Source organism: Stegastes partitus, unplaced genomic scaffold, assembly GCF_000690725.1.
Source record: "Stegastes partitus isolate 25-593 unplaced genomic scaffold, Stegastes_partitus-1.0.2 Scaffold289, whole genome shotgun sequence".
Lineage (NCBI taxonomy): Eukaryota > Metazoa > Chordata > Actinopteri > Pomacentridae > Stegastes > Stegastes partitus.
The window spans coordinates 430,703-458,250 of NW_007578020.1; the positions used below are offsets into that span (position 1 = coordinate 430,703).

Below are 27,548 nucleotides of genomic sequence, written 5' to 3' on the forward strand. Positions count from 1 at the left end.
ATTATCAATATATATATATTTTTTTTGTTTTTAATGAGATTTCTATGTAATACAGGTTTTTCCATTTTTGAGGATGAGGAAGGAGGGAAAGTTTAGAGTCCAGAAAAAAATCCCAACGCTTCAGATGGTTAGCTGAAAGAAAGAACAGAGACAGGTGTCCAGTAAAAGGAAGACGACATCTTTGCTTTGGTTAGTAACCCACCCTGACACACACACACACACACACACACACACACAACAGAAAAGCTGCTTCACAGACACGGGAACACCATCAACAGCTTCGCATCATGTATGACAGGTAAAAATCCTTAACGTGGACCGGTCTAATGAGAGTTGCAAAGTAAGTCGATGAAGTTAGTCACTGAGCCCAATAACACATTAGTGCCAATTAGAAAAATCCCAAGTGTCCACTGGATAGAGCCCAGGAGTCAACCAACCAACCAGGAAGTGTCTGTCGTGTTAGAAACGCCAAGTTACACAATTAATAAATAGACAAGTTTAAAGCCGTAGAGGAAAAAGTCTAAAAAAATAAAAAACAACAACACATCAACACTTTCTGAAGAAGTTCCTGTCAACAAGTGCTGGATGTTGTGTCTGCTGCTTGGAGGCTGGACTGCGCTCTGCTACAACACAGGAGACAAACAGCAGGTCATGTGACTGACTAGACCACATCTCAGCCCACAAGATGGGATTAAAAAAAGACTTCTGACTGCAACACACCCTCACTCACTGCCTGAAAGAATACTCTGCTCTACTGAACGCTACGCAGTTATCCATAGTTATGTCAACATTAGTGTCTGGAAATGTCTTTAAATTCAATCACAGTTTAAAAAAAACACTTGGAAATGGCTTGAAAACCTAAAACTCAAGTTACCTCAGCTTTGCCGTATTGCTTTTAGGGTTCTTGCGGAAGGACTGGTTGGGTCCAGAGCGGGTGGACATAGAACGAGGCGAGGCTCTTGAAAATGTTGATGGCGGGGTCTTAGGGATCTTCTTTCCAAGGTGGCCAATCCATTTCTTCTGCTCGTCTTGGGTCAGGGCCAGCAGGAGCATGTCCCGGGCGGAGGTCACGTCGTAGTTTACTGTGAGGCGACGGCAGACAGCGTTACAGGTTAACAAGTCTGACGGCGACCACCTCCACTAGGCGGCATCTGCCACCTCAACAGTCATGGTACAGCTACGGATTAGCTTCATGATCAATGTGACTAATCAATGCTTGAGGGCGATAACATTTCTGAACATATTTATAAATGCTAATCACAATGTCACAGATCCCAAGACGACATATTTAATTTACCTGTTATGCTTAAACAACAAGTGAGATACAGTTTATGATCATAACAGATCAAGAAAAGCATGAATGTTTTTTTGGATTTTGGTTTAATTAAGTTCTTAATATGTTCTTTAGGATGTGGGTGTTCTTATAATTACTGACTAAAACACTGACAACATCAACACACTGAACATGAGGTGCTCGTTTAATGAGATATGCTTACAAATTGCAATTTCATTTTATTTATTTTTTGCTTTGGCGGTGTAACGCATTAAAGGTTCTTTATGGAGCTGCTCTTATCAGCAGGCTTCCCATGTTGTTTACACGTGTGCACCACATCATGCTCATGCCAGTGGTTTCACACGAGTCCACTGATCAACAAGTGGCAGCAACGCACCGAGACACGCTGCAGTTTGTCAACAAAAGCCAGGAGGAAAAATGCTAGCTAGCAAACATGACATCTGTAAAGAATGCAATGTTTGAAATACTTAAAACATGAGCTGTGGAGATATTTTATAGGACACAATGATTGATACAGACCAAGAGGAAATGCACAGTGTGTTGTGGTGAGTAACACTGAATTTGAACATGACTGTTGTTTGTATGCAAGGAGATCTCTACGTTAGCTGCAATAAAAACCTTCCAAAGGGCCGGAGTGACACACCACAGACTGAGCAGTAATGTGAAGGCCTCAACATCGACTAGATTTACAGATATTGTTTAGACGTAAACCATAAAGGACAAGACTTTACCTTTGCAAGGAGCAATAACATCCTCCTTTTTGTCAAGGTGGTCCTTGTGGCACTTCACGTGGCACCGGCGACACTCCAGGGCCGGAGGTGGCTTGAAGACGTGCCACAAAGGCTTGGCGCAGGCCTCACAGTTGGAAGGGAAATGATACAGCGTGGGGATGAACTCGTGGCCTTTGTGTGGGAGACAGTTGGTCTTGTCGCCCTGAGGGACCGTCTCCATCTCCGCCTCCTTCCTGCACTCGCCCTCGTTGGCATATAAAATCTGAATCGGCGAAGGGAGAGAGAGAGAGAGGGCCTGGTCAGATATTCTGCACCAAACATTTCTCCGGCGGAGCAGAATCTAGTCCAGGCTGAACGAAAATCAAGGATGAAACTTAGGGACAGAGACGAGTGTCCTACCTGGAATATCCTTGGAATCTCCTCCGTCTCAGCTCGGTACACGTCTCCTTGTGTGACGGGTCTCACGTGAAACAGTTTGCTGCACAAAAAGACACAACATTAGAGATGACATGTGTGTCAGTCCTACTAACTCGTTGTCCTGTTGTCCACAGTTTTGAGGAGAAACTGTGGCAGATACAAAAAGAGGATGACACGAAAAAAATACTTACTCAATATCTAGTACCATTGAAGGGTTCGACTGTTCCTTATCCTGTTCGTCATTGTAGAACAGAATCTTCTTACTGCTCACCACCACATACTTGTGAAAACAAAAAGAAGAAGAAACCTGGTTTTGCCCTCAAGGTCTTGGAAGCATTCGTTGTTGCAGCATAACAAAGCTCAACATGCAGCATACCTGCTTTTTCCATCCATATCGCTTGATATTAGCACGATTAGGAATGGACAGCCAACCCTCCAGTCGGGACTCTGGAAGCAGCAGATGCACAGAAACACTTCAACACGTGTAAAAACAATGAAAGACTTTTGGGAAAAGGCCATGCAGCAATTAAATCCAAACTCAACTTGGGAGGAAAAAAAAAAGAAAAAGTCAAAAATTGTAAACTGTTTCAAAACACCAGATGAATTGTTCGGGGAGTTCTGCCAGTGTTAAGGTGACTGCACTGGAGTAGGTGACGAGAACTGACTGCAGACATCCCATGCTGCTACTGGACACTCCCATGCAGGAGGAGAACATTAGGCGAAGGCAACTCCCTCTGATAGCATGTTAACAGAGCGGCTTCAATTTAGTTCAAATGCTATAATCATAGCTTTGCAGCAGGAATTCAATTAGTCTGATCACTCACTCCGTCCACAGAAACAAACGTGTGCATCTTAAGATAGATCTGACATCATGTGGTGCGAAAATCATAAATGCAAGTGCATGCAGCTAAAACAACACAAGCTCAACGGGATCGGTGAACTAAACGGGCTCGTCAACTGAATGTGGCATCGTGAGCGACGTCTTCGTGTCCAAACGTCTAGTGAACATGCCAACAAAGACACAACAGGAGTGTTACGTGTTTGAAGAGCACGGCACCATGAATTAAAAGCTGCTTTTTCAGTTTCAGGACACATTTGAAAGGTGCTGAGAGTGATGCGGTAAACCTCACACAGGGTGTCGTCAGTACAGCCTGCTCTAATTCGGTTACGTTGCTGCTGGCGCTGGCCTCGTGACTGCCAGCGCTGTCATCTAACATCCTGTTCGTGTTAGTTGTTCGTTTTTAAGAATGAGTTGACGTTTTTTCCACAAGCCATTTGCTCCTCACTCTGTCAGACTTCTTTCAAAAGTGTTGCTGAATTGTCGACACAGAGGTGGCTGCAGCACCTCTGGCAAAAGAACACTTAATAATAAAAATCAGGGGCAAAAAACGACAAACTACAGCTGCAGCACAGGCCGGGTAGAATGGGCTCGTCCACGCAGTTACTCACAGAGGAAAAGGAATGGAAGTTACAAAGATAAGAAGAGCAAGGAGAACCAACTGGATATGAGGGAAATAAGAAGAGAAGGATTTAACTACAGACACCAATACATTTAAAACACACACAGACCTAGTACAGGATATATTTATATTCATGTTTAGGAAAAAGACGGTGCACCAAATCAGCATATGCCACTAAAGCTTGATATGAATAAATCTGTGGTTTTCTCTGCTTTATATACACATCTATGTACCAGCCACACATACACGTGTAGCTGTCTGTTTCATAAAAACACCCATTATTTTCTAATTATAAAAAAAAATCTACTAAAGGCACGATGCACCAAACCTGGGAAACAGACTGATTTCAGCAACGAGAAAATCTGTTACCTTCAGCATATTGAGGCAAAAGCTCAAAAAGGTAAAACCTATAAAAATGTAAGTCCAAAAAAATCACATTCAGAGAGTTCTTATTATGGAGGAACTGTGTCCACACATTCTGCATTATCTGGGACAAAGTACATCAAGATCAACAACAACAGAGATCTTAAACACACAACTTATTTGAATCAGACGCTAGAAAACACACACACAGGAACACACTGTGAACGTGTGTCCTGTTACACACCGCCGTCATCATACCTGCGATGTTACTGTCCGTCTCGTCCGTCTGCAGGCTGGTGACACTCGAGTTATCCATGCGCTGCTGCAAGTCGCTGAGTTTCTCCCGGAGCTGCTCGATGTCACTCTCCTTGCTGTCCAGCTGCATCTGCAGCTCGTTGCGATACGTGCATTCCTCCGACAGTTGCTGGTGGGAGGAAGGTCGAGAGATCTGGGTCACAACCAGTTGTCAGATTATCGTACTGGAGGCCGCAGGGTGCTGTGACGTCTACTCACCGCCTGCATCTCGCTCAGTTCCTTCTGGTATTTGATGGCCATGTGGTTAAACTTCTCCTTCTCCTGATTGAGCTCCAGCTGAAGCTTGCGGTTCTCCTTCTCCTTCTTCCGCAGATCAGCCGTGCTGCCCTTCTTCTTCTGGTCCAGCTTCATGTCTTTGCGATTCATGATTTCTGCCAGCTTGTTCACCGCCTGACAGATGGAGGTGGACAAAGCATCAGTGGCTGTTCTCCTCTTATTCAGCAGGCGCAGCGTGACTGTCGGTACATCTCACAAGGAAGGTGGGTCTTTACCTGAGTCTTCAGTGTGCGCTCTGTGTTGAGAACCTTCTCGTAGTTTGCCTTGATTGCATTTGTAATCTCCTCCTTCTGAGATGCAAACTCTGAGAGGGAAAAGGGACTCCGCTTGTAAAACAACATCATTAGAATATTGCAGGGAGACATAAAGGTCAACAGAAGGACAGTACCTTCCTCCTGAGCCCGGAGCTTCTCGCTCAGCTCGGTCTTCTCCTTGCTGAGGTTCTCCACGTCTTTGGTCAGAGTTTTATTGGACTCCTCGAGCTGAACAGAAATGACAACATTAGTGTTTTTCTGAAACAACACGATGATGTCAGTGTGGAGGAGGGCAGTGAGCTGCCAGCTGGAGGGACGTTTTCGGTTCTGCTCACCCGTGCAATGGTCGACTCTTTTTCACTAATCTCCTGCTTGTGTCGAGTCACTGCTTTCTTGTTCTCCTGGCTGAGCTCAAAGTACTGCTCCTCCTGAAGCGCCCGAGCAAGCTGTTCTGACTCGGCCTTGGTCACGGTCAGATCCAGCTGGGCAGACAGGGAGTCCCTGTGGGCAGGATGAAAGGCAAAGTTTTTTATAACAGGACAAAGTTAGTTTTAAAGATCCTCGCCGCGTTAGCTTCTTGTGATTGGTATTGTTTCATCAAACAACAACCGAAGCAGACAGAAAGAATACGAGCAGGTTGACGGTAATCGTCATCATTTGGATGAGTAAATATAACAAACGCAGTCTTCATGAACAGAATTTAGTTTCTTACCTTTCACTGTTCATGTCCTGAATCTTTTTATGAGCCTCTTGTACCTGCCGGTTCCTTTCCTCGATCTCCTCTTTTAGTTCCTTGACCTGAGTTTTGTAAAGCGTCTGAGGGAGAAAAGGCCGATAGTTCAGCTGCTGGTTTCTATATCCAACAATGAGGGCAGAGATCCTCTCACTAATACTTACAGAAAAATACTGTTCGGCCTCAAGCTGGTCCTGAAGTTCCCTCATCTGTCCCTCGTTGCCTCTATATTGTCTGTTAATGTGTCACACAAGCACAACAGGGGTCAAGATTCCAGGAGTGTTCAGTCTGCTATGCAGTAAAACAATAAATCTGTCCAACAATCGCACTGAAACAACAACAAACAGCAAAACGATAAACAAGTAAAACAGAAAGTAGATCTACTTGTTCAGCAGGGACAAAAGAATACTTGCGTCTGTTAGTCCTGCACTTTGGCAGGACGAACCTGCGCCCTGACGGAAGCAGCAGGAACTCACGAGCCAACGGGTGGCTCTGATCCGTAAGGACTGAACGGGCCTTACTTAAAGTTCTGATTTGATACAGGGCTGAGAAGTCATTCAGGTTAATCCCTGCAATTTTGCTGCACAGTCTTACGATACCCTGTAACGTGTTTTTACTTTTTAAGGAAAGGGAGTCATACCAGCAAATAAAAGAGAAAGTTAAGATAGATTCAATATAACAAGAGAAAAGCATTCGCATAAAAGTTCTGTCAACATTAAAACTACGAAGCTTCCCATAAAAATACATCAGTTTGGAGAGCAGAGTCCGAAAGTCAATCAGCATTTCTTTAGTTTGGTCTGTTAATATTTAAGAAGGAAGATCTGCACCAGTCAGTGAACTCCTTATTATGTGCTTCATTTCCTTTCTTTCTTTAAAAGCTATTGCAAATATTACACAATAACTAAGTGCCTCTGAGCAGCCCTCTTCAGCAGTAAGGACCGCGCCAGCATGTAAGTCAGCCCAGTCCACCCATGTAGTAGAAAGCAGTAGAATGAGCTGGCCAGAGGATTAGCAACTGAGTGGATGGAGCTGGACGGAGAGTCAACCCTAATCCTGTGGTGTAAACACGGTTGCAGAACAGCTTTGGCATAGTCATGCTCTAAGCTGGAATAATAGCACTTATTTGAAAATAGCAGGCAATTGTAGGGCTATTTACGCCTTGACTTTCAAAGAGACTTACTGGGCAAAGCAGCAATAACAGAAAATTAGAACCCCTGGCCGGAGCCGCTGCCAGACGGTTTCCGAGGAACGTTAACTGGCTCAGTGGTGCAAAGTAACCTATTTTCCTAATAACCATAATACTAAATGGATTGTTTTTAATATCAGTAATAGCAATAATTCCAGTTACATTTATTTAGTTTCAGTCCCATTAAATCATGTCTCAAGTGATATGATTAGTGCAGAGACAACATGAAGAACACTTCCTGGGGAAAAACATGTAAGCAATTACAACCAGTTCTCCAATTCAGGAAGAGCATTTACTTGGTCAGCTGCGCCAGCTGGAACTCCAGTGAGCGTTTGCTCTCTAGTGCCGTGTTGATCTCCTGCTTGAGCTGCTTCTCTGAACATCTCAGACGGTCGACGTCCTGCATGCGGCCCTTCAGCTCGTTCTGGGCCAAGACGCGCTTGCTGGACTCCTGCTCTCCCTGTATCCGCAGACTCTTCACCTGGAGGAGGAAAGAACGAGGTATTTTACGTAGGCAGCGACGACGTCAAAGCTCACATGTATGCAGGTCGTTCCCTTACCTCATCCTCCAGCCTTTCCTTTTGCTTCATCAGCTGCTCCATCTTCTGCACAGACTGCTTGAGGTCAAACTCCAACATTGAACACTGCTTCTCAACCTCGACGACCCGGCTCTCTGCCCTCATCCTCGCTCCGTTCTCCTCCGACATCTTCTGCTGAACAGCTGGAGCAGGACAGCGAAATGGTCAGGTCCTCATTAAACAGCTAGAAACTGCATATCAGCCGTTCACCAGGTATCAACTCTCACCGCTATCTCTCTCTCGCACGTTTTCACTATTTTCCTCTTCATATTTAAAGCACACATCCTGAGCTGTATTTGTTCAAAGTGGACCTTCTGTGGTTTCACATAAACTACACTAAACACCGTATTCTTTAGAAACTTGAAGGAATTCTTTAATGTAAATCGGTAAAAATGGACAACGATGAGCCTTCACCAGAGTAACTTCATTTTCAGGTGAAGAAATCTTTAACGGAGAGGCTCTAGTCCACCACGAGCTACACGAGAGGCAAGAAATCACCTGGACAGATCAACGTTCTGCTACAAAAACTACTTTTCAGTCAAGCTTTGATATGCAAAGAGGCAATGTCCCGACATGCTCGGTGGCTTACACTCCTTGAATTCCTCTCAACCAGACAGCACCTGGAGGTGACTCGTGATCAGAAAGGAGAAGAGAAAGGTGAGGGAGGATAAGGGCGATGGGGTGAAGAAGAAGTTAAATAAAATAAAGGTGGAAACGCAGTAAAATTTACAAGAGATAGAGAAGGCGTAGCAGGTGGGATTTAGAAAGAAAGACATGGGAATCGTACAGAAAAAGAAGCGAGAGGAAAAGTGGGGTAGGGCGTGCTCCGACACAGGACTGGCATACCATTCATGGCAGCTGATTTGGCTTCTTCGATAGACTCGTATTTGTCTGTGAGCTGTGCCCGTGTCACCCTGTGCTCGGTCTGCTCCTGCTCCAGACGCTGCTGCAACGTCTTCAGCTTGTAGTTCAGGTCTATCTCCAGGTTGTTCTTTTCCTACAGGGAGGCGTAAAACGAGAAGAAGTAAACACGTAGACTTCTACAGGTTGGACGCACTAACACAGCATGTATACGTAAATACTGTTGGGACTACTTGTGCATACCTTCTCCAGATTATTGCTCCTTTCCTGGGCCTGTTTGCGTTCCGTCTCCACTTTGGAGAGGCTGAGCTTCAAGTTTTTGTTGTCTTCCTGCAGCCCTGCCATTCTCGCTAAGAGTGACAGATACATGCAGACAGTCAAAATCACAGTGTTTATCATAGGAAGCTGCTGGTTTAACTTAAAATCCTTTTTTGGGGGGGGAATAATTCAGTTTTCACAGTCTGTCTCTCAGCTTGCTTGACTTTAAGACAATTATTTTAACATCTTTCCAACACAGTTTCTCATTTCCCAGTTTTATATGACTTTCAAAAGCTTGTCCCCATGAAAACACAAGTGACTGATGATGAATCTGATTTGGATGCAGATGGCGTCGTCAGTGATTGGATAAGACTGACAGAGTGAGAAGTGAGTTCTATCAGATGAGAGTCTGTTTGGCAGTCCTACATGTCTGAATAAGAGTGACATACAGTAGAAGTGCTTAGGACAAATTGCTTTTCACCTGCGTCTGTGTTTCATACGCTGCCATGTGGCGTCGTTTATAAACAGGCATTAAATTAGATTTTAAAAATGTCAACACTGAAAACTAGACTTTCGTGACGCTGTCAGTGATGTTACTTTGTTGACATGATAGATTGGTTTGTTGTCAGTGTCATGCTTTGTGCGTCACCTTGCAGCTCCCTGATCTCCTCTGAACCCTGGCTGTAGTTCCTCCGTTCTGAGTCCAGGGTGCTCTGAAGCATCAGGAGCTCTTTGTCCAGCTGCGCCTTCTCTCCGTCTGTTGCGCGGCTCCTCTCCTGCAGCTCGCGGTTCAAACTCTCCAGCTGGCTCATCGACTTGGACATCTCCGTGTGGCTCTTCCTCAGTCTCGCCGCCGTGTCCGACTCCGCACGCAGCAAGTCGTTTGCCTCTTCCAGCTGTCGATCAAAAACAAGGGAGAATAAAGTTTAACACATCGTCTTCCATTATTGCCACTGCATGTGTGTGTGTGTGCATTATATACCTGATTCTGCAGCTGTGCAATCTTGTCATTCGAGGCCTGCGAGTTCTGACTGATCTTCTTCATATCTTCAAGCTGCTCCTTCAAAGTTGACACTAGAAATAAAAAAAGGGGGGAATGAATGACACTGGACCTCATTTACAAACAAATCTTTCTGAAATTCCAGATGAAAACTTGCACAACCACGTTCATATACTGACTCCACCTGCAACCTCACTCCGAAGTCACACTTTCACTGCAAAGTGTCAGCAGAACTTCATCATCTTTACCCTCATTCTCCAAGTTGCGCCTCTTCTCCGCCTCCTGGTCAGCTTTTCTTTGGTACTCCGTGAATCTGTGCTGCAGCATGATCTTGTCCTTCTCCAGCAGAGACATGCTGCCTTCTGCACTCTTCCTCAGGTTCGCCTGTGGCAAGAAACAACAGAGCAGCTGTGATGAGGAAGAAAGCAATCCTCGATCCAGCCGTTGATGTTAAACAGTAAAACATTTAAACTCCACTGCCTGCTGCATCACCGAAACCCAAAAGCTGTAGATACGTTTTTATGGATATAATTCAAATTTTTAAATTATCCATAAGAAGAGAAAACAGCATTCAAACCTCTTCATCCAGTTCTTTCATGATCTTTTCAATCTTGGTGTTTGATGTCCTAGAGAGAACAGAAGGAAAAGGTTATCACGTTAAAGTCTCAGGTACATGGCTGCATGTTAACGACCGGTTTCCTCTTTACAAACAGGCACACACACACATCCAGGGGACAGAGAACACAGTGGGACTACATCATAATAACATCTACGGACATTTTAGACATTTAGAAGTACACACAAGTACAGGAAGCACACACAAAGCTCATCTTAATCCCTCATCTCTGTGCTGCTATTGTGGTCCATTCGGAGAAGAATTTGCACCCTATCTTTAGTTTGACTAATCTAATAAGCACCTTGACATAAGCGGCTATCTGTTACATAAGAGCAAAAAAAAATGAATTTACATACCTGCATTTCTGTTCCAACTCATCCTTCAGTTGCATTTCACTGTGGAGCTGCTCCTCGAGCTGGTAGATTCGTTTCTGCAGGTTCTCCAGCTGCACAGAAACACAGCATTTGAATTCATCATACGACACGGATAATTAGCAGATATTCTACATCTCAAAGGCTTTCTCCTGAATCGCCTACTCACATGACTCTTGTCTTCTTTCGCGGAGCTGCTACGTTTGTCGCTGGCCTTCGTGGCAGTGGAGCTGCGCAGAGGACTGCAGAAAGAAGGTTTCATTATGAACATCAAACTGCACCAATTAAATTAAAAAAACCCTTAAAGTGTAAACTAACAACTGCCACGATGTCTTCAACAAAGAAAAAGCATTAATAAAAAGATGTACGACATGATAATGACGAGGATTTACAGAAAAAGGGCAGATGTGATGTTTGCTCCAAAACAAAGTATTCAAACAATGTCTGCTGTGAAAATGGATTTGAACCATGAGGACAGTGCAGTCTGTGGAATGTGGACGTCTACTTCATACTAAGATGGGAAATATTGCATCACAGCAACAGTCCTGCCTTTTCATATAATTATGTGGACCATTCTGTGCCACACGGAATCAGACCGACACTTCTGCACACTGATGATAAACATGGTGAGGGCTGAAGTCTGGCAGACTTACTGTTGGTTGCTGTAATAGGTGAAGCCTACGAAGGGGAGCTGGTTGCCCACAAAGGCCTTCGGTATGGGAAAGGTCTCCTCCTCTCCCCGGTCCTCTTCGATGTCGTCAAAGTTACTGGTGTCCACGTCGCTGCTCAGTTCAGGCACTACAGGTGCAGCCGCTGCACATGGCACAAGGGGTGAAAGATTCATGATACACGGGAAAATAGAGTCACCACAATACATTACATACAATAAGTCACTGTGTGATGAAAGCACAGTCCCTGATGCAACCCAGATCCAAAACACAGGTTTCAGAGCACACTCCCAAAAGTTTGGGCACGTCTTTCCTTACAGGGACGAACACTCCAGAGACTAAGTTAATAATGTTCTCTTGTGTGGTTTAAGGTGTGTTTACATCAGTGAATAGTAGGGATGCCACCAGAAAACTGGTAGTTCGGAAATAAGGCGATCCCAAAATTCTGAAAACGTGATGACACTTGTTTTTCAGTATCACAGATGCCACAGACGCTGGAGATACAAAACAACAACAACAACATGTGGAGTGGTGGCAAAACGTGTAGCAACAACTTCACTGCAACCTGCTACCGTCGTTCGACATGTGACCAAATGTCTGGTGTTGGGACATCACGAGAAAACAGGCAAAACAACCCTATAACTGTAAATCAAACTGCTGAGCAAATTAAATGATCTTTTTTACTGTACATACATTTATATTTTTGATGCATATGGTCAGCTAAACCCAGTCAAAATACATGTTTTTCGGCTTTCTTGCCTCTAGGATTAAAAAGATATTGTATCCGTCATAACTGTTTCTTCAGGCAGATTACAGCAAAAACAGAGAAGAGATAGAAAAACAAGCATTTTAATTTTCTTTATTTTCCAGGATGACTTCTCTTTGGAAACTCTCTTTAAAACAAGGGAAAGTAGGCAGCTAGCAGAGCTGGTCGGTCACCGAAACGACGGGGGTGGCCGACACCAAAGCGCTGACTTCAGCCTAGTGAAGTATTAAATATAAAGCCACTAAAGAACGGACTATAGTGACTGGATTTAGCCCTACATTTCTAATCTCTCTCTGCTCCAGTGTCAATCCCAGCGCATTAACATTTGTGTTGAGCTGCTTCCCCATTGTTGGCCTCAAAAATGCTGCGCTGCCAATTATTACTCCGAGCAGGAATCACGTTCGGTCTTGGAGAGGATACTGAATGAATGGCTCGTCTACAAGAATTTCCTGCGACTGTCTGTAGTAGGTCAAATGGAAAACATGATTACTGGCTACATGATTGCAATAACAGCGAACGGACTGCCAAACGAAACGGGAGTTGTGAAATAATCGGTGATCGTAGCGGTGGAAAGGTTCTTACTGTCTCTGATGTTCTCCCACGTCCACTGGTCGTTCTTGAAGAAAGGATGTCTCTTGATCTCATCGACGCCGTTACGGCCGAGTCGGACTTCCCTGTGAGGGTCAGAGGAACACACGTAGTTTGAGTGTTTATAGAAGCTTTCTCCAGTGAATTTTAAGAAAACAGAAACACATCCAGGAAACTAATTCTTGTTTCTATGCCTCTATGTCATACACATTTAATTGGTGAGGTTTTGTTATTGAAACTATGACATATCTGATAATAATGATTCTCTAAGTTTGGTATAGAAAAACTCATCTTGAATGAAAATGAGATTTTGGATTTAGACGATGACGTCTGCAGTGGAAGTAAAACTGATTTGGTTGCAGTTCTTAACAGAACTCAAAGGTGTTTTCAGCCCCAAATATTTCATGTGTCTTGTACTACGAAGTAATGAGGGCTCAGAACTGCTGGAAAAACACGAATTCAAAAGCCTGAAAGTTTGACACACAGCTCTTTACGTCAAAGGCCTGTCTTAGAAAATAGTGACAGTATAAAGGTAGAAATTTGCATGGCTTCATTAAATATACTGAAGTTAGTGCACAAGAAAAACCATCCGACTCTGAGAGGCTCAGACGGAACTATCTAACCTGTCAGTCAGAAAAGCACAGATGAGATTCTTGGCATCGTTGGAGATGTCGCTGTCATCCGGGAAGGTCAGGGCATTCTTGTGGTTCATGATTTTGCTGTAGGTTCCCACCAGTGAGTCTGCATAGAAAGGAGTGTCCCCTGTGCACAACACAAGAACGATTAGTACCCGATAGGTTCGTCTGTAAGTCTGTAATTTATTTATTTTTTAAGTAAATACTTAATTGAAACTCACCGACTAGCATTTCGTACAGGAACACGCCCACTGACCACCAGTCACACTCTCTGCCGTAGTAGCCATCTCCTCCTTGGGATTTCAGTACCTCAGGCGAAATGTAGTCTGGAGTTCCCACTGCTGTGTCACATCGTACCATACCATCCTGGAGACATTGTCACTATCGTCACAACTCCTATACTTGTATATAAATAACAACTTGCTTGCTATATTTATTTTCCCACAACAGATTAGTGCCTAGGACATTTTCATTTTCAACTGAAGCCATCAAAATCCTTAAATTATAACAAAAAAGTCATGTTTATCTATGTGGTGTGACAGGACAGGTGTGTTAGAATAAAACAAAAGCAATACCTTGTTCATTTTCATGCAGGTCCCAAAGTCTGCGAGTTTGAGGTGACCTGCTTTGTCTAGCAACATGTTGTCAGGCTTCACATCCCTGAGGACACGAACACATGGTCACATCAGTGTAAATACATAGCAGCAACACGTCCATACGACATGCACACAACACAAGGTTAAACCCGATAAACAAAGATCATCTGCAGCAACAAAAAGCTCCAGCTAACAGGAGAGCACATCGCAGGATTGTCTAACCCGCACCAATGTTAGGATTATTAATTATTCTTTAAAAAAGGCAAAACAGATTTACAAGCAGCATCATTAAACTGAACTAAATCGAGACATAAAATTCCTATAAATGATCGCTGAAAGACTACAACAGAAAAGAGACAGGATGGGAGCAACTGCAGCTCATTTAATGTCTTATTTTAGTTTTATTTTAGAATACAAATAAGAAGGAATTTTAATTTTGGAGTCGATGGAGTCTCAGTTTTAAAATGCACTAACACAACATGAGACAAACAGTCCTACTACTTCCTTTATGACCTTAATGCCTTCTTAGCTCTCAGGCTGCCACCACACCTTCTAGGTCCTACCACACGTCTCACAAAACCATAAAAGATAAATGATTTTACACGCTGGCTTTGGATGAATCCTTAGGAATTCTATTAGCAATGGTATATTTGTTTGAAAACTACTTGCTCTTCTTTTTTTTACTGCGGCCGATCTGAAAACCAAGAAGACGGGGGAACAGACTGTCACCTGTGAATGAAGCCCATGGAGTGGATTCCGTCCAGGGCCAGGACCACCTCCGCTGTGTAAAAGCGGGCCCACTTCTCTGGGACGTCATAGTTGCTCATCAAGTTCACCAAGTCGCCACCGGGCATGTATTCCATCACCATGTAGAGGTAGCGGTCGTCTTGGAAAGCAAAAAAGAGCTGTAGGAGACAATAAACATAAAACAGTGACTCATTTCAGACTCATCTCGTAGGATTTATGTCTGCATGAGTAACATAATCACAGAGTAGGTGGCTTTTAAATGCCTCTCCACCACATCGTACCTGCACCACCCATGAGCTGTTGGCAAAAGCCATGATGTCCCTCTCCTCCCAGAAGAAAGCCGAGTCCGATCTCTTGATCATCTCGAACTTGCTCAGCAGCTTCATGGCGTATACTTTGCATGTGGCTTTGTGTCTTACCTGCAAAAAGACAAAGTGACAGTCAAGTCAGACTCATTCACGCACAGAAGTTGTTAAAAATGTTCATATATATTCTGTGCGTCTATTCAAAAGTGGGACAAAATCAGATTCTTACCAACTGCACCTCTCCAAATGCACCCCTCCCAATAACTTTAACAACCTCATAGTCCTCCGCTTTCATCCGTAGATCACGGATTTTACTAATGGTCTCTTTGTCTGGAAAAAAATAAAACAAGCAAAGATGGATGTTAGTACATGACAGCTGTACACTGCTCAAGCCTCGTGCATTCAGGTATCACAGCTGAAGGTAGGTGGAAAAATTAGAGCCTTAACACAGCGTTGTACCTCTCAGATACTTCACTTATCTTCCTAAAAACACAGTTCCTGCAGTGGCTGCATTTTAATCAGCTCACAGCCACCCTGTTTTCACAATCTAACGTCATTTGGGATTCATACAATGGCCACATGTCACAGAAGCTACTTTCATAGGAACACTCAGACTGCCGGCAAACAAACTAGAAAGAGTTGACGGTTGTTGCTGCACAGCTGAGAGATGCAGTTTGGGGACAGTTTGTTGTTGCTTACTGAGAATCGGCTTCTCCCTGATGTAATAATTCTAGCTCCCCTCGGGGAGACACTGTCCACTGTTCAGCCAAATTTGGTCATAGTTGTACTAAGGGGATAATTTTCAAATCGCATGGGTCACAATTGGCACGGGAACGCATGGAAAAGGAGGGTGTGGGGGCATCCGAGTTTAAAGGATCTAAAAATAAAAAGCAAGTTCTAAGTTATTAGAATAAGAACATTTATGAGTCAGTCATTTCCACTGTAAGCATAGGCTCCCAAGCTCCCAATGCCAGACAACCGTGAAGACAAATAAATCATGTTTAGGAAGGGTGCAAATAGGATTTTAGCGTGCATGTGTGTGTGTTGAATTATTTTCAGTAGGTCCCAGCATGGCAGGCACACAGTAGAGCAATCAGTTGATCTGATTGTGCTGCAAAGCACAATGCATGGGGAGAATTCAGAGTAGAGAGGGCTTCAGGCAACGCATGCTGCTGAGGACCAGTGTCTCAGTAGACAACTGGTCCATTAGACCATATCCATCAGTGCTTTACACAAAAGTACGGGACCAAGAGTAATTGAGGAGATTCCTAATGGCAGTTTGTGCCCAAGGGTTTACAGTAGCTTAGGTTGATATTCAAATATGAAATGCTATGTTTTGGTTTTCCTCAAACTAATAAAACGCTTTAAAAAGCTGTTTACAGTGAGAGAAAAGTCACTACATGGACAAAACAAGACTTAGCTCTTCACGGTTACAGCAGCAGCAATCTGCACATTTCTACAGCGTAGGGAACACGGTCAGTTCTCCATAACGTCAGCCACTACACAATCAATACCAGGTATGAATACAGACCTCAACAGATTTCAGGGAAAAGTGCATTTAGTGAAGAACTCTTTAGGAAAAGTGAAGGCTATAAATTATTCCACAGGGAGGGAGAACACGCTGCTCTAACAGAAAAGGAAGGAGAGTAAGCATTTGTTGTTTAGCTTAGTTCGTTTATACGTGTTTAGAGTTAAATTATACGTGTGTCTATATGTAATTCAGTAAATTAAAGACGTATATACCCCGTGTTACAGCAGTGCCCCACCCCCACCTCGGACACTGCTGGCTCTGTGAGAACGAGCTCCGGGACAAACACGAGAGCTGCCATGTCTTACTCATTTACTTGTGAATTGAGCAGAAATACTCAATCTTTTAATGAAAAACAGAATTACTTAGCATTACTACCAGCCAAGGATAGACATTTTTGAGTCTAAACATAGTAATAGGGGTTCCCCAGTCTGAGGGCACTATGAAAAAGAGAAGCCAACCTTGATAGGCATCATGTGGGTCACCAGCTATTTATGAAAGCCCCTTTGTTGGGGACACTAAGCAGCAGACACCTATTGTGTCCAAGCCCACATAGAGGCTGTGACCCAAAAACAGCCCTCTTTTCTGAGCCTAGGCTTACACCCGTATGTATGAGGGTCTGCAGACACAAATGGTTAAAGTGAAAGACATGGGAAGATCCACGTTAGAGGAGACCAGAAGGGATGGAGTGTGATGCAAGGTACTTACATCTATTCAAAAAGTTGTCAATGCTCTTGTTTTTCCTCAGGGCAGGGAAGTCAAGGTCATATACCAGCGCATCCAAGCCGTCCTGAAGAAAGGAGAGAAGGGTCAACAAACAGGAAAACAAAACTACAGCATCCAGCAACATCACGGCCATTATGTGAAAAGCAAAACACGGTGTGCTGTCAGGAAAAGGGCTTTTGTGAACTGGCTCTGAGCAGAGGTTTCTGCACAAAGGTAGCAGTAGGATTCCAGTCTGGATTACATCAATTATAAACTTAAAAAACATTGATTAAAAAAGGATTTTGGCTTAGAGCAAAAAACAAAAGTCAAACATTCACTGAAGGACCTCAAACGATTCTCGTTAACATGTTCAACGTAGCTCTGAGGCACATTCTACACTTTGCCTTACAGAGACAGAAATGCAGGCAGAAAATATTTTAAAATAACGGCGTTCATCTATAAATCTACTCGACTCTGAAACTCACAGTCACTGAAAGCATGATGACGGTTCAGGGACTGACTGTCCAGGATGCATGTATGAGCCGTACAGCTGAACCCCAATCAGCACATATGGACAGCGTGGTAAGGAGTGTTTCACAGATTTGCAGTACTGCAGCTTCTCTGGAGCATATTTAAAATATAGCTAATGGAAATAGTAAAACTACTCTGGATGCTAAAAAGCAGCAGTTCATCAGGTTTGTAATTAAAGAAACTCAAGAAATAAAAACTTGTGATTACTGAGGCCACATAGTGAAATACATCAGTAACCATATGGCGAGGTCAACCGTACGACCTCACTGACACCCACTTCAATAACAGAAGCTGCTCCCCCCTCACCAGCCCCTCACCCTCCTCAGTATCAGGACAGCTTGAATAGCATCATCTGAGTTAGCTGGAAAACAATGCTGACAATTACAGGTGTCAATAAATAAAATAAAGACGTTCAATATCCCTTGAAATAACGCGTGAGTCATTATATTGGAATTGCAGAGCAGCAAAACAAAGGCGCTATCTAGCCTCAGGCTAGGCAGGAGAATAAGTGCCACGGGCAGGGTTTAATCTAATCTTCCATAATCCAGAATGGCTGAAAAAAGACAGGCACACAAACACTTGAACACTCGTAGTGCTATGCAGTCCCTAAAGCAGGTGTGAGCCAGATGTTGAAACTGAGCATCTTGTGATACAGTCACAGGTCAGCTCGTCTGCATTTTTGTCTTAAAAGGGTCAGAGGTACGCGTTACAGCTGAGCTGCTACTAAAATATGGAACAGCCTTTGCTTGTTGACATAAGCGACATCTACATGTGAACTCACTATCATAGCAGGAATCCCGTCATTCCAGTATTGTGAATCTGCTAATAACTAATGTCTTTTTGCATCTCTGAGCAAAGCAATGATGACACATGGTGAATCAGCAGCTCAGACAAGGCAAGGAATCCTCTTAAGTAACTCTGCTGCTTCTGCTCAGCGGTGGAGGTCAGGGCCATACCCCGCTATGTGAGACATAAAACAAGCAAATGCCCTGCAGGATGGGTGGAAACAGGGAAAAGGCAGGTGGGAGGGGGGAAAGGAAAATGGGAGGTGGAGAACGGTTGGTAGGAAGAACAACAGTAACTTAGACGTTTACTGGGACAGAATATGGGAAATTAATGTGTGGAAGGGCTGTGATCAACACACAGAGCCATCTTCAGCTCAGCTTTAAAACTCCAGGAGCAAACATTAGGGGACTATTTACACAAGGCAGACCATAGGCTGGGAGAAAAGGGGGCCTTGTTAGCCATACAGTATCCAGCCAGCCTACACTGGGAAAAAACGCTGAAGAACTGAGTCCTTCAGGACCCTAATCACAAGGCTCTGTGCTCAGCAATGCACGTTTGCATAACTTCCTGCCGCAGAGAACTCTGGACAGCCACAGTAACATTCCTTAACAGGACTGTACACGTCAGAGAGCTATTTTAGGTATGTGGCCAAACAAGTTCTCAACAAAAAGTGAAGGAAGGGAGAGGAAAAAACCATCCCAAGCACAGAGTCACACAGTGAGCCTTACTTTCAATCAGCACTAGTGTTAAACACTATGACGGGAAGGCGGAGGGAGTGGAGGGCCGGTGCATGTGGGGCTGGCTAGTCCAATAAGAGAACAAATAGAGGAAAAAACAAAGAAAAGTCACAGTGCATGACAGCCATGCTAAGACACTTCTAGTGAAACACCAGGGCAATGCAGGAGCTAAAAAATCACACTAGAGCACAAGCTAAGAAACCATCAGACGGTTTGTGGAATAAAACTGGTTTCAGACACAAAATATGCAACATGAGTTGAATTTAAAGACGTAAATTTAGGTTAGTGAGCAGCAACTGTCCCAAGACTAAATATCTGCATTTACATCTCTGCTGTGGTGTCATCTATCCTCACAGAGGGGAGAATATTCTGAAATACAGAGGTATACGGAGTGGATAATACAGAAAACCTGATCTATGATATACATGTAAATCTATAATGTGGCAAATGGAAAAGAAAAAAGAAAATAAATAGTTGAACAAATGAACCAGACTGGTTTTAGCTGATACAGAATATTATATAAAACTTAGTATTGCCATAATTCCATCCTGTGCACCGATTTGCATTAATATTTACAGGCATACTGTATTTGAGCAGGAGCTTGTGTAAAAAGTAATGCAACATCTCTACCTGCACACAAACCTTCCATCATAACAACACAATCCTAAGACGTGCACTTCAAAGCGCCGCATATTCATCTGCAATTAAATGATTCCTCAGTGTTAAACACATCTTCATTTTGAGTCAAATTTCTGTCTCACACGCAGAGACAAGTCAGATAAATATATTAAGTTACCCGTGATGGCTGCCTCCGTTTTGTTTTTAGCTATCAAACCACTCAGCAGAGCAGCCAGCAGCAGCAACGCTACAGAAATACGAGGCTGATGCTGCAGAATCCCTGACAAAGCCTTTTCTTAGCTAGTAATTCAGAGTAATTTCCAGAGGTGAAGCCGTTCCTAGATAAGCACTTCTACCACACTTCTTCGCAGCTCTGAAATTTCCAAGGGCTCATGAGTTTGTCTGCTTTCCAGGCGAACAGAAGGAGAAAGGCATGAATGTGCAGCAGCAGTGAGCAGTGCAAAACGGAAAAAATAAAAGTGACTCTAGCAATGCAGACAGAAAAATAATACATCTACACTTCCAAATGTACGAATCATATAGACAACAGACAAAAACGTATGACAATTACATCGGAAGAGTTGCTGAGATTAAATGCTGTTAAAAACAGACCATATAGGATATGCTGGCAATCTACATCATTCGAAACTGAGTAATATCGTGCATATGATTTACTCAGCACAACAAGCGCTGGGCGGTAGCAGTCCACAGGCTATGTTTCATTATGTGGCAGCCTTGGGAAAAATCGCTAGGAAAACAAACCAGAGCTTGCAGTGCTCCTGTTATCCTATTTCTGCTGATGCTGCTCCAGCCAGAGGGCGACACATCCCTGGGATTACTAAATAATAATATGAAAAACCGTCTCATCACCATGTTAATGAAAAGTGGTAATTATGTAAAAAATGTACTTATACAAAACACACTGAGCCAGTGGTTGGCATCACATACGGCAATTATTTCTTCTCTTTCTTAAGCTTTAGGGGAGAGAAATCCACACAACACACAAGCTCTTTTCCAGACATTAAAGTCTGAGTTAAAATTTCCATGAGAGACTCAGCCACATCATCCCTTTCTGCATGCCAGCACAAGGCATGTGGACTGGCCTGAGTCGAGCCCTACTTCTCACTTCCTTTTCTGCCACCTCTTCAAGACAATATGCTTTCCACATGTGAGCAATTGTGCAGACAGCCATTCAGTTCGCCGGGCAAATAAAGGCAGCTCCACGGCGGGCTGTGCCCATGTAAACACGAATGTGATCATACAAACCAATGAAGCCATTCAAAGCATGAAATACCGCATGGCTTCCTCACTGCGAACTCTCAGGTAAAGGCAGTCAGGAGGAAATAAGTACCTGAGTGGATTCAGTTGGTGCTCTTTGAAACCCACCAGTGAGACTTCAGTGGTTTAACTATGTGCTTTGTCCAAACTACTTTTACACACTGCTGCTGTACATAATACCTACTGACAGGAAATCCCACTTACCTAGAAAGACTGCATATCTAACAACTCTACTGGATAAATGGCAGTGACAGTGAACCCAGGGGTGGCAAAACAGGGGCATTCCATTTTCTTATGAGGTCCCAGTGAGTGAGAATCACTGTCACAAATGCTTTCATGTGAAAATATAATTGAGTTATTCCAACAGCAGAGAACACTCACGTGTTTCCACTGACCGAGCTCTGGATTCTCAAGCAAAACTCTGCTTTCCTGACTGCACTGCTCCAACAAATAACCATCCCATTAAACATCTATTCATTTCACTGCGGCCATCTTTAGTGGACAGGGGTCACGGAGCTCTCTGTAAGTGGGACAAACTAACTGGGATTTTAGTCCTTAAGAAAAAAATAAAAGAGATGCAGAAGGCTGTAGAGTTCAATGGGTGAATAAAAACAAAAAAGCAATCCAATTATTAAAAGACTGGATCATTTTCGCGTGCATTCCTGCACATAATCAGCCAGTTGAGGGAATGCAGAGCAACAAATAGCTCAGCCAATTGTTGTTCCCATAACTGAAAAGCTGAGGAGAGCAGTTTACAACTGACAGCCCTGAACCGTTGTGACAATAGGCATGGATCAAACGCTGACTATAAACTTCACCACAAATACATGTTTTTCAACTCAAGGAAATGTAATTCATCATTTAACATCCAGACTAGTGATTCTCTATATTGTAAGACAGCTAAGTACAAATAAATATAGTTGGTATATTTCCTGTGTGTTAATGATGTTGACCTTGCAGGGTATATGAAGGTGGTCGGTGCATTCAAGCCTGCTGTGATCATCTGCATTACTATCTGACTGGGTGACATGAAGAACGGTGACATGAAGAACGGTTACCATTAAAAGGTAGCTTCTGCGATTGTGGAGAAAGCTTGCTGATGATAGCTAGTTAAGATATTTAGATAGTTGCCAGATTTACTGTCCCTCCTCCTCCCACTGACCTCTTCCACTCTGGACTTGCTCACGTCTGACATAAATCACCAAACACAAGTAAGAGCCGACGCTGCTGGTCCAAATATCAGTAGTGAAGCTGAAGGCTGAAACGTCTCGCACACTGTGTTGATGTGCTTTTTCACAAAGCCATGAAGCTCTGCTAGCACAGTTTCTGTCATGTGGGGACGGCTGGGAATCTCATAATTGGGCTCCTGTATGCTGAGGAGATGACGAAATCCTTTGTCATCTACAACTGACAACAGCCAGTCATCAGAAGCAACGCGGGAGCTTCTGTTATTTGTTCTGACTGTGGGTCAGCAGCACTGGACGTCTCCTCTCGCTACTTCAGTGACTGCTGCAGTCGGCTGCTGCTGTGTCCCACTGCGACCAGCAGCAGATCCCTTCAACTCGGCTTGTTCTGATCAAATCTATTGAATTAAAAGGTGGTATTTTTCACTCCTCCTCTAGATGATTTAGCAGAGCATAGCTTTCCTTTTGTCATCATCGTTTATCCTAAAATATTGCCATTGCTTCTCCTGTGCCTACCTGTCCATCTAACAAGAGGTTAGCATTGTATTATTATATTTTTCTGAAAGCAAACACAAAAGCACAGTATTGTACCAATACTGGTATTAGTGCATCCCGAGAAAGTACTCCGTAATCACAGCCACAATCCCCCGACACAGGCCTACATGCTCAATGAGAATGTTTTTTTTTTAATCATTTCCTTTGGTCAAAATTGCAAATATTTTAGTAAATATAGAACCACACAGACGGCAGCTGCTTATCAGTGCAGACAACACCTTACAGGTATGGTTTATCTATTTGAGGCAAAGGTTGCTGGGACAAGTGCAGGCACTCAACACAGACAAGGATTCACTGTAGTCAGATTGGCCCTCAGCAGATCCACCATGCAGGGGAATCAGGACGCATGCCAGCAACATGTTCCATCAACTTCTATAGACTGTTCTACACAGTTGTGACTGAGTGCTAGGCCTCTGCCAGAGCAAATGTTTCTCAAGTAAAGCATGTATTAAGGCTGCTTTTTCTTAAAATGCTAAAACAATAAAATGTTTCACACAGGCTGGCTTTATGCAGTAACGAGCAAATCCATTAATCAACCAACACAAACGTTGTGGGATGAGATCTAATTTGAGAACACTGGCAGGCATTAACCTGCAGATATGATTTAATACACTGAGCCTCATTTAGTTATCACAGATGAGCCTTTTCCTTTGTGCATGCATTTACTGCAGTGTTAGAAATGACCACAAATGATTTTCCTCGTTTGTTTCACTGGTCGACACGAACTGAATTTTTTACTGTGTTGCTGATTTTAATAATTTTTGCTTCTGAATTACTTCAGAGTAAGAACCTCCACCCCAACATGTACATGCAGTGCTCATACAATCACAGTCTACAGATCTGGTTTATTGGCCTCGCCGTTTCCTGTAATTACTCTTATTACAGATTTAAGGTCCAAATAACAGATGAAAGAGGGATCAAACGTAGAGAAGCGAACGCACTCCAAGTGTCACGGTAAGAACAAAGACGATGCCAGGAAGCCTTTATGCGTCTCAAATACAGTGCAAAACAAGTTCCAACATATCGATTCAACCATTCTAATTTACCAGACGATGAATGAACACACTCCATTTCTCTGGAAGCGCAACTGAAGCTACAAAGTTAGACTTAATGCTTTCACAAATAGAAAAACAACACAACACTTTCTCTGCACCAACTTCCAGAGGATGTTCAAGCGGCACAAATGAATAAAACTACTGGACGCAAGTGATTTATTTTAGCCAAAAGACCGGCATATATGGGCAATGCTTAGGCCTTTAATGGCACTGAGCTTCCACATCACAATGTCAGGAATTCTGTGTGATCAGATTGGCTCTTTGGAAGCCCATCTAGAGCACAATGATTGGGGAGGGGGCAGTCCATCCAGATAAGGCACTCTTCACTCCAAGCAGGATTTATTTAGAGTGCAAAGATAAGGGCAACAGGGCTGGAAAACAGTGACTAGATATGCAAGCCCAGAGCTGAGTGGTAAGGTACAGGCCAAATGTCACCATCACCACAACACAGGCCAGCGCTCTGCAGGGAAAAAGCACAATCCCAACAGTGGTATACTTCAGACAGAAAGCACTGCCAGGTACAGAAACATGGCCAGTAAAAGGCTTGTATTGTGCATTCTGATGGAACCTATTACTCATAGCCAAGCATGTTGGCTGCTTTATGAGTTAAATGTCCTGATTCACAGCCCTCAGAAACATGAGTCTTCAGTCCACATAATTTTGGTTTATGGGTAGAGAGCGGAGCCCACACCCAGCTACCTCAGAGCTGCCTGCCTGGTCTCAGCTCTCTCCAGACATGCAGAATGGCTTTGGGACACACAGGGAACTCCAGGCCAGTCAAAGACAAGAGGTTATTTGATTAGCATGGAATTTTATTAAGCTGTGGGTGGAGTTGCATGGTGGCAGAGAGAGCCTCAGCAAAAGGCCTCCATTCATTGATCAGGGGAGATTGCAGAGAGGGGAAAAAAGACGAACAACACCCTTGTGTGTGCGGCTGCCAGTAGGAACAGTCCCCACAGCTTTACGCCATTAAAAATGCAGAGCGTGTGCACTTTTAGGTGAGTTTAATAGCCTCTTTCTGCAGCATGATGAGAGGTCATGGAGACTGAGCGAGTTTTCTTTTAAAAAGACAGCTATCTACAGCAGCAGCTATACACAAACACTTCAAGATGGGTGTGTGGGTGGAGTTCTAGGACAAGCCCCCTTATCATAACAGACTGCCTCCCTGATGTTCCCTTGCTCAGTAGATCGGTCTGAAGGCTCACATGTCCCATATCACACAATCAACAGACAGGAATCAATCATCAGAGAATATGCACCTAACACCTAAACAAGTCACAATGAAGTCACTGTGTACAGCTACTGTTCACTCCTTCTAGTTTGAGTGGTGATCCCTAAACCAACACCCAGTCATACCTGCAAACACAAAACACAGGTGATATAGGTCAGCTCTGGAAATCCAGGGCAAGTTTTTTCCATTGACCACATCTGAGCAGAGCTGCCTCCCATGAGTCACTAAAGTCCTTGTGAAAAGAAACCCAGTGCCACCATCAGCCGAGCTGGAATGCTCCTTACATCAACAAAGCCGTGACACAACAACATCCACTTGGCATGAGTCAGTTCCAGGGATTGCTGCATGTAATAAAAACCAACCAAGGTGTTGCTCCGGGGTTTAGCACGTGGCAGCAGTTACCTTCTCTCCTCAGACAGGAGAGTCGTCGCTTTGTGAGTTGTCACCCGTAGACAGGAAGCAGCTCGGCCAAACTCCAGCCAACAGGTGTACTGATGCAGCTGGAGGCCTGCAGGTTACGACAGGCTTGCAGGAGGCCTATCTGCTCACATGAAGCTCAGATAAGTAAATCTAGACAAAACAGCACGCCCAGCCACTCACTTACTGATGATCCAAACAACACAAACCATGACCAGTTTGGACTCTGAGCCAGGAACAAACTGTTTGGAAGATGCAGTGACATGATTTGTTGTAGCTGCCCTGAACCTACAACAGTCTGACAAAGTGCGCCTGTCTTTGTAGAGCACAGCGGATGCCATCTGTCAGTCTACTTTAGTGGCCATTGCTTTTTAATTTAATTACTCCTTCATTGGTGCCAGTTATTAGCTGCTGGCAGAACATGGGCGTTAAGCATGTACCGTAGTGCCAGCTATCTCCTGCCTTACACACTGACTGTTTCTGACTGAGTTTATACAACATCTGACTACAGAGCAGCAGACGGTTCAAACTGCTGCTTGCTTCCTTTCTGAAAGTTCTGACTTTATAGACCCTCGTACAGGAGCGTTTAAACTTCACAAAGCGTGTGAGACAAACCGGCCTGTCGGCGTCAATGTCAGCATTTCTTCAGTGACAACTGAGACGAACTGTTGGTCTCGGAAAGAATTTCTGCTCCAAGGAGTAGCCTGACCCCGAATGGTTGCCTCTGTACGTTGGCTAGCTTAGCCAGCTAGCCAAGCTACAAACTTACCAGCAGACAATCCGTGTTTATTTCCGACTTTGGGTCCTTCAACATGGCATCGATTTTTTCAAACCGAGCCTCCATACTCTCCCCAGCAGACATCTTGCTGTTAAACTCAGTCCCGATGTTGGGTTATGAACAAAAACAGCTCACTGGCGAGGCAGACGGCTGGCTAGCTAGCTTTAGCAGCCAGCGGTAGCTAGCTAGCTAGCCAAATGTTCCTTTCTTCGTGAGAACTTTACGCCACACTTCAAAGCAAACACATCGTTCTCCTCGAGCTTTCACGGACAATGGAGGCGTTACGGCTGCACTGAACATGCAAAAGCCACATTTCCAGACACCAAAGATGTGTTTTTTTTCCCAGCGTGAGTGGCGAACAACTTCAGAGGTGAAGACAAATGCGGCGACAGATTAGTCAGCCTCCGTAGGATGCCGCTGAGGATAAGAGCTTAAAATGTTGCTGCATCCAAACAAAAGAGTTTCAACGTAAACGTCTGTTGGAGGAAAAAACACGGAGTCAGAGGGAAGGCTAGTCCAGGCCCGGTCCCATCGCTGTGCCAGGGCCCGTGCAGAAAACGGCAAACGAATCTGACAGCTCAAAAGTAGAAGTGGTGGGAAAAAAAAAACTTCTGCTTCTTCCAAATTTCGATCAGTTTAAACGCGGAGTCGTAAGCGCGTCTAACGCCGGTTCATCCGCCGCATCCCGGCCGCTGTCACTGACGGTCGGCCGCTTCCCGTCCACACGGCGCTATCTCTCACATCCAACGCGTATAAATCGGGCTCGATGCGTGTTAGTTTTCGGAAAACAATCGCAGACGATGCCCGATTTTCTCCCACAGCCTGGCCAACATGTCCGCCTTCCTGTTCAAACACCCCGGAGAAGCGACTTCAAAATGTCAAGCACTGCGCATGCGTCGTGCCGAGGCGCATTCACAGAGCTGAGCCCGCTGAGGGCAACACGTTGCTGCTGCCCAGACTCACCGGTGAGCGATGAACCTCAGAGGAAAGCTGCTCAAGAGGGAGAAAGCACATTTATTTTGATTTACAATTTTTATTTTCCCCAATCCACTGCTCGAGTGTGTGTGTGCCACATGTGCACCGGGTCAGAACCAGCTGTCATGTTCATGGTGTCTGAAGGTCCACAG

The 27,548-nt window shown here is 44.1% G+C and overlaps 1 protein-coding gene across 3 annotated transcripts; it reads right to left on the reverse strand.

The window, feature by feature from the left end:
- Positions 1–73: 73 nt before the first annotated feature.
- rock1 (Rho-associated, coiled-coil containing protein kinase 1) lies at positions 74–27,278 on the reverse strand. Of its 3 annotated transcripts, none has more exons than XM_008282900.1 (33): positions 26,413–27,277; positions 17,255–17,336; positions 15,248–15,348; positions 14,995–15,132; positions 14,696–14,871; positions 13,946–14,030; positions 13,592–13,736; positions 13,359–13,497; positions 12,730–12,821; positions 11,367–11,526; positions 10,883–10,955; positions 10,699–10,787; positions 10,304–10,352; positions 9,975–10,110; positions 9,709–9,800; positions 9,376–9,622; positions 8,712–8,818; positions 8,454–8,604; positions 7,590–7,750; positions 7,326–7,510; positions 6,008–6,077; positions 5,823–5,926; positions 5,446–5,611; positions 5,245–5,338; positions 5,072–5,160; positions 4,779–4,970; positions 4,524–4,689; positions 2,819–2,889; positions 2,634–2,722; positions 2,425–2,503; positions 2,026–2,287; positions 875–1,082; positions 74–623 (listed from the first exon to the last, which is right to left on the reverse strand). In XM_008282900.1, the coding sequence occupies exons 1-33, from the start codon at positions 26,503–26,505 to the stop codon at positions 572–574; spliced, it is 4,143 nt and encodes a 1,380-aa protein (XP_008281122.1). In that variant the 5' UTR covers positions 26,506–27,277; the 3' UTR covers positions 74–571. The 3 variants fall into 3 exon arrangements, 2 of the variants coding, with proteins under 2 accessions (XP_008281122.1, XP_008281123.1); XM_008282901.1 differs by having other exon boundaries at positions 89–132; XR_520235.1 differs by lacking the exons at positions 74–623; positions 875–1,082; positions 2,026–2,287 and adding an exon at positions 3,892–3,941 and having other exon boundaries at positions 26,413–27,278.
- Positions 27,279–27,548: the final 270 nt, after the last annotated feature.